This window comes from Falco biarmicus, chromosome 13 (assembly GCF_023638135.1).
Source record: "Falco biarmicus isolate bFalBia1 chromosome 13, bFalBia1.pri, whole genome shotgun sequence".
Classification (NCBI taxonomy): domain Eukaryota; kingdom Metazoa; phylum Chordata; class Aves; order Falconiformes; family Falconidae; genus Falco; species Falco biarmicus.
Genome location: NC_079300.1, coordinates 11,427,523 through 11,442,191, shown reverse-complemented (window position 1 = coordinate 11,442,191; position 14,669 = coordinate 11,427,523). Strand labels below are relative to the sequence as shown.

Sequence of the window (14,669 nt, the reverse complement as noted above, 5' to 3'; positions counted from 1 at the left end):
AGCACTGTAGCTGGGGCAGGCAATGATGCTTGCCGGCCACTGGCCATCCTCTTGCCCCTGCATCGATTTGCACCCCAAGTCTGTCCCCCAGCAGCAATAAGGTGGTGTGCCAAGGAGGTGCCAGCAGCCAGTCCCATGGCCTTTGTGCCAGCTGACAAACCCCTCCACACACCCTGCAAGGGCTGATCTTGGTCCAAAGTCCCTTCCCAGATCTACTAGAGTTGCAGTCACTGCCAGCGGTGTTGGGCTACCAGATCTCACCATGAAACTCCTGGCACCCCTCGCCCTGTGCCTGGGCCTCTGGGCAGGGATCAGCACTACTGCCGCCATCCCAGGTGGGAACAAGGATAGGGATGGGTGTCCGGCTGGCTGCAGTGGGTGCCTGGGGAAGCGGGGCACCTGGCAGGGCACCAGCCCCACCAGCCTGGCTGGCCACAGGGCACGGCTGGGGAGGGGAGAAGGGGCTGCCCAGGATTAATGGTGGTTACCTTTGCTTTTCTGGGGTCTTTGAGCCAGTTTTCCCCTGTGAGGTCAGGTTCCTGCTTGTTTATGTGCTGGGAGTGTCTGGGAGAAGTGCCCACTCCACCCACCACCATGGCCCCATCCTACCTGCCAGATCACTCCCCAGTGTGTCTGGTTTTGCTGCCTCTCTCCTTCCCTGCCCCAGGGCCCTTGGGACGGGCAGTGGGTGCAAGCCCACATGGTCTCCTCCGGCCTCAAACAGCACCCTGACCCTCTCAGTCTGTGTTAGAGGAGGCCCCAGCGTGGGGATGCCCAGGGAGTAAATAACCCTGGGATGTGGGTACCCCAGGGATGTGGGTACCCCAGGGATATGGGTGCCCCAGCGGTGCAGGTGCTGGTGAGCTGGGACTGATGGGTGCTGCCCTGTCCCAGAGGAGGAGGAGAAGCCATCCTTTTGGAACAAGCAGGCAGCTGCAGCCATCGAAGCCTCCTTCAAGATCCAGCCCAGGATAAGCCAAGCCAAAAACCTCATCCTCTTCCTTGGGGATGGTGAGTCCTGCTGGCACTCCTGGTGGGCAAGCTGGGTGCCCTGTGGAGTGGGATGCAGGGAGGCCACCTGGTGCAGAGAGTGACCAGGACACTCCCTCCTCAACCAGGATTCGGGATCCCCACCATCACGGCCACCCGCATCCTAAAGGGGCAGGAGCAGGGGAACCTGGGCCCCGAGACCCCCCTCGCCCTGGATGCTTTCCCCTACGTGGCTCTCTCCAAGGTAAATACCCCACCACACTGTGCATGGGGGCAGGGTGACGCTGGGCATGGGGCCACAGTGATGCCCATGGGGCTGCTGGCACAAAAGCACCCCAGGGATGCACATATGGGATGCATAAGATCCCTGCCCATCCCGCTCTTGTCCTCAGGTGGGTGAACATGCATGGCAAGGGGTGCTGGGGAGGCATCCTGCTGGGTGCTTCTGCCAACTGCCCCCTGTTCTGAGCCTGGTGTGTGTCCTCAACAGACGTACAATGTGGACCGGCAGGTCCCCGACAGCGCGGGGACAGCCACAGCCTACCTCTGCGGGGTGAAGGGCAACTACAAGACGGTGGGACTGAGCGCAGCCGCCCGCCACTTGCAGTGCAACACCACTGCAGGCAACGAGGTGATCTCAGTGCTGGAGCGAGCTCGCAAAGCCGGTAACGGGGCGTGCAGGGCTAGGGGGGAACCCACGGGGACAAGGGGTGTCATGCCAGGGCTGCTCCTCTTCCCCCTCCCTGAGCATCCCAGGGCTTGGCGGTGGGGGACCCCGTGTTGCCCTTCATAGGGCCTGACTGGGGGGGTGGTGGCAGGGAAGGCAGTGGGCATTGTGACAACAACACGGGTGCAGCATGCGTCGCCCTCGGGGACCTATGCCCACGTGGTGGACCGCAACTGGTACGCGGATGCCAGCATGCCCATGGAAGCCCGCAAACAGGGCTGCGAGGACATCGCCTGGCAGTTGGTCCACAACGTTGACATCAATGTGAGCATCCACATGTGGGAGAGGGGGAGCAGGGCCAGCCCCCCTGCTCGCACTCCCACTAACACTGCACCCATTTCATCCCCTCCAGGTGATCCTGGGGGGCGGTCGGAAATACATGACCCCTGTGGGGACACCGGACCCTGAGTATCCCATCTACAGGAGCCAGAATGGGATACGTGAGGATGGGAATAACCTCATCAACATGTGGCTGGAGGCACGGCCGGTGGGTGACGTGGTGGGGACAGTCCTCTGCCCACCACCCCCAAGCACAGATCCAGGCATCCACTAACCCCCTGTGGGAATTGCGTACAGGGTGCCCGCTACGTCTGGAACAGGACAGGGCTGCTGGCTGCTGCTGCTGACCCCAGTGTGAACTATTTGATGGGTAACAAATGTTCCATGCACCAGGACCCAGCAGCCACTGGGATGCATGCAGACATTGAGACTGTCCCCAACGTGTCCCCTCCCAGGTCTCTTTGAACCCGCGGACATGAAGTACAGCCTGGTGCGTGACACCACCCTGGATCCATCGCTCACTGAGATGATGGAAGCAGCCATCACCATCCTGAGCAGGAACCCCAATGGCTTCTACCTCTTCGTGGAAGATAAGTCAGGCCCAGTGCCTCTGGGGCAGGCGAGGGGGGGGTCCCACATCCTGGGGTGTGGGTAAGAGGTGGGGGTGCTGCCATCGGTCCCCAGCCCACTGTGGGCACCTGTCTGCAGGCGGCAGGATTGACCACGGCCACCACGATGGTACAGCCCATAAGGCACTGACAGAGGCGGTGGAGTTTGACCGGGCCATTGAGCGGGCAAACGCCCTGACAGACGAGGCGCAGACACTCACCGTCGTCACCGCTGACCACTCACATGTCTTCTCCTTTGGTGGCTACACCCTGCGTGGCTCCTCCATCTTCGGTAGGGCTCTGCCCAGCCACCAAGACTGGGGCATGGTCTTGTGCTGGGCACTGCTGGCTCCAGGGCACCCTGGCTGCGGCCGGAGGGGTGATATGGGAGTTTCTTGGCTGATCCCCCCTTCGTCACCCCCTCCCCCAGGTCTGGCCCCAAGCAAAGCCAGTGACAAGAAGAACTACACATCCATCCTCTACGGGAATGGGCCAGGCTACCCAGGCACCAGCCGGACTGATGTGGATGAGGACACAGCTGGTGAGGGCACAGGGACCGTGGCCAGGTGGTGGGACAGGGTTCAGGACCACCGCGCTGCTGCCCTCACCCCTTTCTTCCCCCTCCCCAGCGCGGTACGACTACTTGCAGCAGGCAGCCGTGCTCCTCAGCTCAGAGACCCATGGTGGTGAAGACGTGGCCATCCTGGCCAAAGGCCCCATGGCCCACCTCTTCCACGGGGTGCAGGAGCAGACCTACGTGGCCCACGTCATGGCCTACGCCGCCTGCCTCGAGCCCTACACTGCCTGCCGCCAGCGGGGCTCTGCCCCCAGCACCCGTGCCACCCCCCTGGCCATGCTCCTGCCCACCCTCCTCCTGCCCCTCTTCCACTGATCCCGCGGCCCCAGGGCACCCCACAGCACTGCCGGACGCAGGGGATCCTGCTCCCCGTGGCTGCGGCACGCGCGGGCGGGTGGCAGCTTTTTGGAGCATCCCTGGTCTGGATGCGGCAGCCATAAGGCACCACATCCCAGGCACGGGGTGGGCCAGTGCCACTCACACAGGGCACTCGGTGATTAATAAAGGTGGGGTGTGACACTGGTGGGACAGGCGTGTCGTGCGACGGGTGGGTGCTGTCCACTGCTGCCCATCCCCCAGCCACAGCCCCTTGCACCCACCCAGCATATCCAGTGCTTTATTGACCAGAAACATCAGCGAAAAATACAGTGGGCGCCCGTGTCCCTGCGCTGCCCGGGCAGGCTGGCATCGCCCAGCCCCAAGCTCTGCCCACTGCGCCCCACGGCCGGCAGAGCTGCTGCGGGGACAGGATGGGGCTGGCATGGGGGATGCTGGGGAGGGCACCGGGCACGGGGAGTCTTTTGGTGTGGGGCAGCCCCACAGTCTCTGGTTCACTGTCCCTGCCCCAGCCGGTGCTGGGCTGGGGGAAGGATTTGAGGTGGGTGGATGGAAGACGGGGTGGACGAGCGCCTGGGTGTGCCCTGGTTCCTCCGTGGGGACTCAGGGCCCTCCAGTGCACTGGGCAGTGGATAGGAAGGAGATGGGCAGGAGGCTGATTGCCTCTGGGCATGAGCTCATGCCCACCCTGTGTCTCCCCACTGCCTCCACCCCTCTGGTGTTGCCAGTCTTTGGGGGGATGACCCCCTGTGTCACCTGGGGGTGCCCCTTTTACCTGGAGAGTAGGAAGGGGAGATGGGGGAGGTGGGGAGCAGGCACAGGGTGGGAGTCAGGCAGGGATGGGGATGGGGTGTGCCAGCCTGCTGCAGGGAGAAACGGCCTCACCACACCGAGCACTTGTGCACCGGGTTCATGGGCGAGTTCTTGGGGCAGTGGAAAACCCGTCCAAACTCCTCAAACTGTGAGACGCTGCCTAGGACCCTGCCAGGAAAGAGAAGGGGGCAACTCAGAGCTGGGCACCCCCTGTCCCCCCCACCTCTGTCATGCACACCACTTGGGGCACCTGCCTACCCCAGCAGCACCCCATCCCCTGCCCCAGGCATATCCACCCAAAACCTGCTGGTGCCAGCACCCCAAAGGGTGCCCACCCCACTTTGCATGGCACCACCAGCCGTGGGGAAGGTCAGGCGATACCTGTAGTGCTCTGGGGCGTGCTTGTCCGTCAGCACCTGCAGGTAGATGGACTGGGATCTCCGCTTGATGCACCAGTTCTGCAGGGGAGAAAGGTTCCCGTGGGTGAGCTGGATGGAGCACTGCAGCTGCCAGGGTCCATGGGGTCCTGGCACCCCCTGGGGCACAACGGCCATTCTGGCTGCTGGGGGATTAGGGCAGCGATGCTCTTATTGTAGGTCCCCTGCGAGCCTGTGTATGTGGTACAGATGGGTTGGGAGAGCATGGAGGCATATTTGTTGTTGTAGGGTCTCCTGGGGTTGTGAGCTGCTTGGCTGTAGGGTCTCCTAGAAGTTTGGAGTCATGTGCGTTTGTTACTGTGGGTTCTCTGGAGGTGATAGGGGGGACACGTTTGTTATTGTAGGGTCCCCAGGAGCAGCAGGGCAGCACAGAGTGCTCCTTGCAGGGCTGAGCCCTCTACCCTGAGCCCAGGACCTGCTGATCAGCTGAGCCCAGCTCCTGGCCATAGGCACCAGGTCCCCCAGGGCAATAACTCCTTCCCTTTGGGCCACCTGCCTCACACCGGGTAACCCCCCCCGCCCCAGCATGTGACACATGTGGGGAGGGCAGGGGCTTACCTGGGCAAAGGCAATGAAGAAGAGCTGGTCGTGTGTGTATTTCAGTTGGTGCAGGGGGTGCTCGGGGCCATGCTCTCGCACCCATTTCTGGTAGGCCTGGAGAACAAGGGGTGCCCTCAGCATGGCCTGGGAATCCCCCTAAACCTGCCCCAACCCTCCCCCCCAAACTCCTCAGAAACCAGCAAGCAGGATCATGCCCACTCCCTGCTGCAGGGAGCAAGATGGGGCTGGGGGAGTGTCTCCTGCCCACTCAGTGGGGATGGCATCAGCAGCCACCCTATGGTCCTGCCAGAGCGATGACATGCCAGGGTGGGTGGACACTTACGTAGTAGGCGAGTTTGAGCCCCCCCATGTCAGCAATGTTCTCCCCCAGCGTGTGTTTGCCATTCACCTGCCAAGAGAGGAGAGACCCCAAGATGGGGTGAGCAGAAATGTCCTCCCCAGCCAGGCACCCCCCCGTCCTCACCCTGGCACCGAGGCTCTGCCTCAGTTGCCCCCACCCATTTCCCAGCTGAGGTGTGATGAGTTGTTGGGTCTCAGTGCTGGGCAGGGCAGAGCCATGCTCTCCTGCAGGTACCCAGCCCCAGCGACGGAGCGGCGGGGACCCCCCCCATAGGGCAGCATGTGCCGGGGCATTGCCCGGTGGGCGAGGGGGTCTCACCCGCTGGTTGTAGACAGTGAAGTTGTCGTAGAGGTTGACGATACACTGTGCCTTCTTCAGGAACTTGCTGTATGACCGCTCTGTCCACCAGTGCACCAGGTTCCCGTGCCGGTCGTACTGTCCCCCTGCCGAGGCAACCACCACCACCAGTAGTCCCAAGGGACCCCAGCCCACCCACTTCCCACCCTGGTATGAGGTGGGGGGGTCACTCACCCCAGTCGTCGTAGCCATGGGTCAGCTCATGCCCGATAATGGTGCCGATCCCACCATAGTTCAGCGACCTGTTGGGCAGGGAGCAGAGGTGCGAGGGTGGAGATCTTGGTGCTGGCAGGGATGGTGGTGACCCCAGGACCTGACACCCCCATACTCTTCCCTGGCACCCCCCAGCCATACCCCTGTCCCCAGCCACATACCCCAGCCCCAGCCCCTGCCCTGGCTCCCCCCGGCCATGCCCCAGCCCCACACTCACTGCGGGAACTGGGGGTCGTAGAGGGTGGGCTGCAGGATGCCAGCAGGGAACACTGGGGACACAGGAGAGCATTGCTGTTGGGGGGGCACCCTGCCCTGTACCCACCCACAGCATTACCTGGTGCCAGGGGACCCTGCGCTGTGCCCCCCACCCCAGGCCCTCCTCACAGCCCCCACCCCAGGCCGAGCCGGGGGGCTGGGCAATGCCTCACCCATCTGGTTCTTGTTGGGCAGGTAGTAGGCGTTCAGCGCCTGGGGAGGCAGCAGCCACCTGCAGGGAGAGACAGCGGTGCCAGGCTGCGGGGGGCACTGGGGGGGGGCACGGAAATGTCACCCCCTTGAACAGCTAGGGGAGAGGGGGACATTCCTGGCTTTCCCGGTGCCCTCCCGCCTACACCCTGTGGGGTGCAACCAGGCATGGGGACAGCGGGCATTGGTGGGGCCATGCTCTGCCCTCCATGCCCCCTCTCCCCCTAGGGCATGGGGATACCCACGCAGACTTGTCCACCTCCTGCCGGATCTTCTTCACCGAGAGCCTGATGCTGAAGGCAATGCTGTTGAGGATGTTCTTGAAGTAGGTTTTCTCATCCACCTCAAACTGGGAGGGCACGGCCACATCAGAACGTATGCCAGCCCCAAAAGCCAGCCCTAAGAGCGCAGGGAGCAGGGCTGGGGTGCCCTCCCAGCCCCGTGAGCCGTGGGGACAGAGGCTGTGGGGTTGTGGCTGTGGGCTGGATGTGACAAAAGCGTGTAATGTCCCAAGCTGTGTGCCCACATTGTCAGCTGCATCTCCATCACCTCCGTGGGGTCTCTGGGCCATGTGGGCACCCCCAGCCCTTGCTGAGGATGGGGCTGAACTCTGGTGGGTGCAATGTAGGGAAGGAGATGTCATTCCCGACCCCGGGGATGGTACGGCACTGCCCAGATGGCTGTGACCATGCAAGTGCTGGGCACAAGCTACCAGGAGGTGGCTTGTTTTGTGGTGGCTTCCCCCCATTCTGGTCTCTGCAGACCCTGAAGCAAATGTGGGGACCATCTGCCCCTCCAGGTGCCCACGCCCCCACCTGGTCCTGGGCCACCCCTTGCCTCATACTCCTTGTCAATGGCCTCCGGCTTCAGCAGGAAATCAGGGTACCCAATCATCACCATCATGTATCGAAGCTGCAGGCAAAGTAAGCGGTGGGGTCAGGCCCCCATCCTGTGTGCCCTCAGGCCATGGCAGGGGCAAGGGCCAGCATCCACACTGGGGGCCGCTACCTTGGCCCTGGCCGCTCTCCGTGTCTCCTCATCCATCCAGTCCAGCTCATCCAGGCGCTGGTCCAGTATGTATTTGATGTCCTCCACCAGCTGCTGCACCTGTGGTGGGTCACCGTGGGTGCTGGCATGACATCCTCACCACCCGTCACCCCACCAGACAGCCCTCGGTGGGGTGCTTGGTGGCACTAGGCATCTGGGCAAGGTAGCGGGAGGAACAGTGGCTTCGTGCCCACAGGCAGCATCACCTACCTTGGCTTTGCTGGCGGAGGAGAAGTGCTCCTCGACAAAGAGGGCACCCAGGGCCATGCCGAAGTGCTTGTTGGCCTGGCTCAGGCAGATCTTGCCCAGCTCGAGCTGCTTCTCGTTGCCTTCCATCTCCTTGGAGAGCTCGTGGATGGCATCACGGAAGGGAGTGGAGAGGTGCTCACTCAGCACCACCACAATGCGCCACAGCATGTAGTTATGAAGGATCCTGGTGTCGGGGGGCAAGATCAGGTCCCCTCCCTGGGCATGTCCCCAGGCACACAGGGAGAGTGGGGAGCGTGCACTAGGGTGGGGACACCCCTGCTCAGGGACCAGGCACGGGGGCACGGGGACAGGCTGGCATTGTGTCCCTCCCTGCTGTGTGATGAGTCTGGTGACCTCTAGCTTGGGGGGTGGCCAGGCATGACCAGGGTGCTGTGGGGCTCGCATCTGTCCCTTCACCTAGGAAATTTCTGAGGTCCCTGTGCCCAGCCTGGCCTCCCCAGGATGGGTATGATGGGAAGGGGGAGACCAGCCACAGATGCCCTGTGCCCACCCCCATTACCAACCCCCTGCCAGGCTGGGGAAGGTGCTGGGGGCACAGGGGGTGCCATCCCCCCTCACCTGCCGGGCGTCACACGGATGAGGTCGGACACCTTGTACATATAGTCAGTGGCCAGCAGCACCACCTCCTCCTCCTCTGAGAAGTTGTCATGGAAGATGCGGTCCAGCAAGCGCTTCCACTTGAGCTGCCAGGGCAGGTACCATCAGGGGGGCACAGGGACCCCCTCTCCATGCCAACCTGGAAGGAAGCCCCTCCAAGCTTTCCAGCCTCCCACCACCCCTTCCCACCCAGGAAAGTGCAGAGTGGAGTCATCACCTTCAAGAGGACTTACCCAGTGGGGAAGCAAGGGCATGGAGCAGGGGGACAGGGACAAGCGTGGGGCACAGGGAGATGGGGGACATGGTGTGGCAGGCTGGGCATCAGGGGTACTCACCGTGGGGGTGATGCGCTGCAGCTCTCCCAGGGTCACTTTGTGGTACATGCTGCTGACATCCCTCCGCATATCATCGTACTCAGACACTGTGATCTACGCGGGGCGAGCACAGCTGTCACCATCCTGCTGCCCACCTTGGGGGTGGCAGAGGGATGGGGCACACCTCCAGGGCAAGAGGGACTACTGACCCCGACCCTACCCACTGGAGCCCTGAGGGGGGTCATAGGGTCCCGAAGAGCTTGACACGGAACCCTCAAGGGCCTGGGGTGGGCTCACAAGGACTGGACATGGCAATCCCCAAGGGCTGGAGTGGTTGTCCCGAAGGCTGTGACTGGGGGTTGTCAAGATGTTGGAGCTGGGATTTCTGAGGATCTACCACATGGTCCTCAAGGGGCTGGGATCCCCAAGGACCAGGCGTGAAGATCCCCGAGGGCTGGGAGGGGAAGTTCCCAAGGGGATTGGGATGAGGTCCCTTAGGACCAGGCATGAAGGTCCCCAAAGATCTGCCACTAAGGTGCCAAAGAGCTGGGCAAGGGCACCCCAAAGCCCAGGGTGGGCATCCCCCTCACATTGGCGAGGTGCTGCTCCAGCTGCAGGATCTCCTGGGCTTTCTGCTCCACGTGCTCAGCCCCCAGAAGGGTGAGCAGCCGCTCCATGAACACCCGGTAGGCAGCCAGGATCTGTGCCGAGGGAAAGGATGCTGAGTGCCGCTCCACACTGCCTTGCGGGCACCCCAGCCCCTGGCACTGCTGGCAGTGGGGTGGCATCTGTCTGCCACCCCACGCTGGGTGCTGGTCTCTCTCCTGGTATCCCCATAGCATCAGTGTGCCCCCCCTCACCTTCTCACTCTCTTCATCCTGCCCCAGGTAGAGGGTCCGTTCTGGCAGAGTCAGGCCATCCTGGTCAATCTAGGGGGGAGAGATGGGGGCAGTGGGTGATCAGAGGAAGGGGGGGCTGTGCTGAGCAAGGCACCCCTCACCTTCCCCCATATTGCGGGGAGCCCCTGGTGCCCCGGGAGCCATGCAGTGGCAGTGTGGTGGGTCAGCCCCGGGCACGGACAGGTCCTGTGCCTCAGTTTCCCTCCTGCTAGAGGATGTTGGAGCTGCAGCAGGCAGCTGCAGGGATGAGCCACTCTGCATGAGCACCCCCACCCTTCGCACACACTCTCCCTGCTGTCCTGCAGCTGCAGCCACAGCCTCTAACACATCACACACCTGAACATGCTTGCACATACGTGTATGCACACATACATCTGTAGCTCACCCCTCACGATGCACACCTAGGCATGCTCCCCCCACACACACCCTCTAGTTTACCCCCCAGCCCCCCATGCACACACGCACACACCCCCCCTTCCCTTGTCTCTCTGGCTCGCCCCCCGTGTCCCACCCCACCAGTCCCCCCTCCACGCGCACAGCTGCACCCTCACAGGCACCCCCAGCCCTTCTGCACCCCCTCCCCTATCACACACACACCCCTTGGTTTCCCACAAAAGCAAAGCCACTCGTACAGCCCACCCCCCGCCCCCTCCCCACCCCCCGGCCCGCCGCCCACCCTCACCCCTCCCAGCCCTCGCCCCCATCTCCCCCCGCCCCCCGCGGCCCGCCCCGCGCACACCTGCGCCCCCGCCCCGCGCCCGGCCCCGTGACACACGCTCCCTCTAGCGCACACACGGGCGGCCCGCAGCGCTGCCCCTCCGCCCCGGCCCCGCGCACCCCTCGGTCCCACCCCACACCCCCCGCCCCAGCCCCTACACCCCCCTCCCCACCCCCACCTCTCACAGGGATCGGGGCGGCTCATCCCCACGGCTGTCCCGCCCACGGTGCTTCTGCAGTCCCCAGCGTGCCACCCCCCATGCCCACGTCCCCCCCCCCGCCAGCCCCCCATGGCCCTGCTGTGCCCACCCCCATGTTCCCTCCGTGCTCACCACCGCGCTCCCCACCATGCCATCGCTGTGCCTCTGCTGCTGTGCCACCACCATGGCCCTCTATGCCCATCACCGTGCCCACCATGGCATCCCCGCTGTGCCATTGCTGTGCCCCCACCGTGCCCACCACCACACTCCTGCACCCACCAAGGGTGCTTGAGGCTTGGGCACTCAGACGAAGCCCACCCATGCCCTGGTAGCACCACAGGGTGAGGGACATGGGCTGGCAGGGGTGGGGAAGGCCAATAAAGCCACGGGCAAGCTGGCACCCTGGCCCAGAGCTGCGCAGCTGGCAGGCGTCATCCTGTCACCACCCAGGGTTTGCCCCCAGTGTACAGATGGCAGCCAGAATGCCAAGGTGAGGGGCTTGGCTGCCAGCACTCTGGAGACCCTAGTGCCCTGCTGGACTGTCCCCAGCTCCCAGGTGGGCAGCACTGCCTCACTCAGTATGTCCCCGTGTCCCCAGCCCTGTCCTGGAGATGCCACCCTCACCCAGGGCCGGCTGACAGAGGGGTCCAATGCTGGGGAGACAGAGGGGTCCCAGGGACGGGGGCTGTCCCCAGCCCTGCCGCCTGCTGCAGCCAAGCAAGTCACACACCAGGCAGGCACCTGGTGCCACCACAGTGAGGACAGTGGCACCAGGTGGGTGTCCCGAGTGCAGGCGGGTGGCTGGGGTGGGGGCAGCCCCAGGGGCAGGGTGCCCTCACCCGGATGATGTAGCGGGAGGTGTTCCTCTCATCCAGGCTGACGGTGAGGGAGAAGAGCACGGCAGCACTGTAGACCCCCTGCGTCTTGTAGAGCAGCTCGTTGATGTCCCTGCGGCCTTGGGGGGCATCCCAGCCACCACACTCCCTGATGACCTCCAGCATGGGCCGTGGGCCCAGTCGGTCAATCTCAGCTCGGTCCAGGCATGAGCGGAAAAACTCCTTGACCTTCCTCTCGGCCGAGGCGGGGGCTCGGCGCCGCACGGGGCGGCTCAGCAGCGCCCGCAGCTTGGCCTCGTTCTGCTCGGCAATGGCCCCGATGGTGCCGTACACCAGCTTGTCCTCGGGGATGCCGTGTCGCCGGAGCCAGCCACCACAGGCAAAGGAGTAGAAGTCCTGGCAGGGGTCGATGGTGGCATCCATGTTGGCGCTGAGGAAGCGGGATGCCCGCAGGAAGGCCTTCTTCTCCTGGCACCCCTCCAGGCAGTAGCTGTCCCCTTCAGCCGCCAGGTACTTGAGGACCAACATGCATGTCAAGATGACGCAGAGCCCCGCAGCAAACACCAGCCCTGAAAGCAGACAGACCTCCCGGCGGCTCCAGCGTGGCAGCCCCCCACGGCGTTTCTTGGCTCCGGTGCCCAGCTGGAGGGCGAAGCCGTTGGGCAGGGTGCCGCTCTGGTACTTGCTCACATACTTCACCTCCTGAAACTCGTCGTAGTGGGCTGTCAATGAGTAGGTCTTCTCCATGGCTGGGGCTCCCGGCAGGCAGCACGGGAGTTAGGGGCTCAAGGTAGGCGGGGGGCAGGCTCAGACACCCTACGATTCATACTGGAGCTGTGCCTGCTGCGGGGAGGTGGTGGAGAGTGCCCGGGTGAGTCAGGAAGCTCCTGGAAAAGGCAGAGGAGGTGGTTGAGGGGGGTTTTGGGAGGAGCAAGGAGTAGAGGGGGGGGGGTTGCTTATTGCTGTCATCACCACCTGCATCACCATCCCTGCCTGTGTGCCCCACTGGTGTCACTGGGACTGGCCCCTGTGCCACCAGTGACCTTGCTGACAGCTCTACCCCATGGCTGTCCCCTCTGCCAGCCCTTCTGGTGACAGGGCAGAGTCTTGCCTGCATGATGCCAGGTGGGTTTCAGCCCCTGGCACACCTCCATCCCTCACACCCACCCCACAGGCACCCAGTGCACCACTGAGAGCACCCACATTGGGTGGATGTCCGGGGTGGTCCAGCAAGCCCATTCTCACACCATTCCATGACGGCCCTTCCTGGTCTTGGGGGGGGGGGGGCGGGGCGGGGGGGGGGAGCACGGGGCTGCTAGTCCCTCTGGGTGGGGTATGGAGGGGGGTGAGTAGCTTGGGGAAGAGGGGCTTTGGGGAGATTTTATCGTGGGGGAAGGCATTGGGTTGGGGTGTTGTGGGTTGGATCGGGTTGTGGCCCTGCGTCAGGGTGCATCATGTTGCGCTGTGGCGTTGCATTGCATTGTGTTGGGTTGGGTCGTAGTGCGCCGTGTTGCATTGCGTTGTGTCAAATTGTGGTGCAGCATGTGATGTGTGCACAAAGTTAATTCCATTCGGGGGGGGGGGGGGGGGGGGAAGTCCTGGACCCCATGGACATCTCACAGCATTTCCCCACCACCACCACCATCCACCCAACCCCTTTCTGCTGTCTGGTGCCCGATGGGCAGGGGTGTCTTGCAGGGGTGTCTGGCAGGTGTGCCATGCCAAGGAGGAGGGGGTCTACCCATGGGGAAAGGAAGGTGGGGCAGAGATGGGGTGGGGGGCTTCAAAAGAGGACTCCAAGCCTTTCTTGGTGCAGAACAGCATCCAGATTTGCAGGTGGGGGAGGACAGTCTGGGGACAAAGAGCCATTTGGGAGGTGGTCGGTATCCCCGTGGCAGGGCCCCCCAAGCCCCGCAGCCCCCACTCCCTCCGCAACTTGGGCAAAGTTGTGCCCCGGTACGGCAGCCCGGCGGTGCCCGTGCCGGGGAGCTGCCGGTGCTGGAAAGTTTGCGGGGCTGGCAGTGGGCGCTGCACGGCTCGGGGAGGGGAGAGAGGGCATGGGGGGGCGGGGGGGGAGGGCGGGGGGCGGGGGGGCTGCCCAGGATGCTCGGTCGATGCTACTCGGGATGCAGCCCACGATGCTGGGGGGATGCTTGGGGGTGCCCGAGGACGCTGCTCAGGATTCACGGGGGATGCTACCCGGGATGCTCGGAGGATGCTGCCCAGGATGCTCGGGGAGGTGCTTGCCAGGATGCTCGGGAGGTGCTCGCCGGGATGATGCCTGTGGTGCTCGGGGGTTGCTCGAGGGTTGCTCGGGGGGATGCTCGAGGTTTGCTCGAGGGATGCTCGGGAAGTGCTCCGCGGGGTAATGCCCGGGATATTCGGGGGATGCTCGCGGGGTGCTCTCCGGCAGGCTCGGGGAGTGCTCCCCGGGCTGCTCGCGGGGTGCTCACCACCAGGTACTCGGGGGATTTTCCCCGGGTTGCTGCCCGGGATGCCCGCGAGTGCTCGGGGGGTGGCTCACCGCTTGCTCACCGGGACACTTGGGGGATGCTCCCGGGATGGTCGGGGGACGCTGCCCGGGATGGTCGGGGATGCTGCCCGGGATGCTCGGGGGGGTGCTCGGGGGTGCTCACCGGCTTGTTGGGGGATGTCAGCAGGCTGCCCGGGGCTGCTGGCGGGTCGGCCCGGCGCTGCCCGTCCGGCTGCGCGCCCCGCGCTCCGCTCCGCGCCCCGCGCCGCGGCTGGCGGAGCGGCGGGGCCGGAGGGAGGCAGCGGGGCGGGGAGGGGGTGGTGTCTCCAGCCCTGCTCTCCCGCAGGCCAGGCTCCATTAACGAGATTATTATGCAAATGGAGCAGCCCCGTGCCACCCGCCAGCCTTACCTCATCCCCGCCGGCGGGGAGGCAGGGCAGGGTGGTCCCCGGGCCCCCTACCCCGGGGGGCTGGCGCAGGGCTGGCAGTGCCACTCCGCCTGGCATCCCCCGTCCGGGGACCCTGCTGCCACCCCCCGGCAGGCCGGCACACAGGAGGGGAACGGGTGGGCACGGCTGGCGGCCCGTGGCAGGAGCATCCCGGCGGCTCGGTA

General features: G+C 64.4%; 2 protein-coding genes across 3 annotated transcripts; one reads left to right on the top strand and one right to left on the bottom strand.

Annotated features, from left to right (window-relative positions):
- Nucleotides 1-204: 204 nt before the first annotated feature.
- On the top strand, nt 205-3,751 carry LOC130158366 (intestinal-type alkaline phosphatase-like). The gene is made up of 11 exons (XM_056359060.1): nt 205-335; nt 895-1,011; nt 1,119-1,234; nt 1,481-1,655; nt 1,809-1,981; nt 2,070-2,204; nt 2,294-2,366; nt 2,452-2,595; nt 2,705-2,896; nt 3,035-3,145; nt 3,234-3,751. The coding sequence occupies exons 1-11, from the start codon at nt 263-265 to the stop codon at nt 3,494-3,496; spliced, it is 1,572 nt and encodes a 523-aa protein (XP_056215035.1). The 5' UTR covers nt 205-262; the 3' UTR covers nt 3,497-3,751.
- A 117-nt stretch (nt 3,752-3,868) lies between these two features.
- Nucleotides 3,869-12,449, bottom strand: ECEL1 (endothelin converting enzyme like 1). Of its 2 annotated transcripts, none has more exons than XM_056359058.1 (17): nt 11,587-12,449; nt 9,792-9,860; nt 9,522-9,632; nt 8,953-9,045; nt 8,579-8,703; nt 7,961-8,183; nt 7,712-7,810; nt 7,541-7,615; nt 6,949-7,052; nt 6,667-6,725; nt 6,456-6,507; nt 6,200-6,267; nt 5,987-6,111; nt 5,651-5,716; nt 5,326-5,421; nt 4,712-4,788; nt 3,869-4,498 (listed from the first exon to the last, which is right to left on the bottom strand). In XM_056359058.1, the coding sequence occupies exons 1-17, from the start codon at nt 12,328-12,330 to the stop codon at nt 4,399-4,401; spliced, it is 2,286 nt and encodes a 761-aa protein (XP_056215033.1). In that variant the 5' UTR covers nt 12,331-12,449; the 3' UTR covers nt 3,869-4,398. The 2 variants fall into 2 exon arrangements, with proteins under 2 accessions (XP_056215033.1, XP_056215034.1); XM_056359059.1 differs by having other exon boundaries at nt 6,955-7,052.
- Between the last annotated feature and the right edge of the window lie 2,220 nt (nt 12,450-14,669).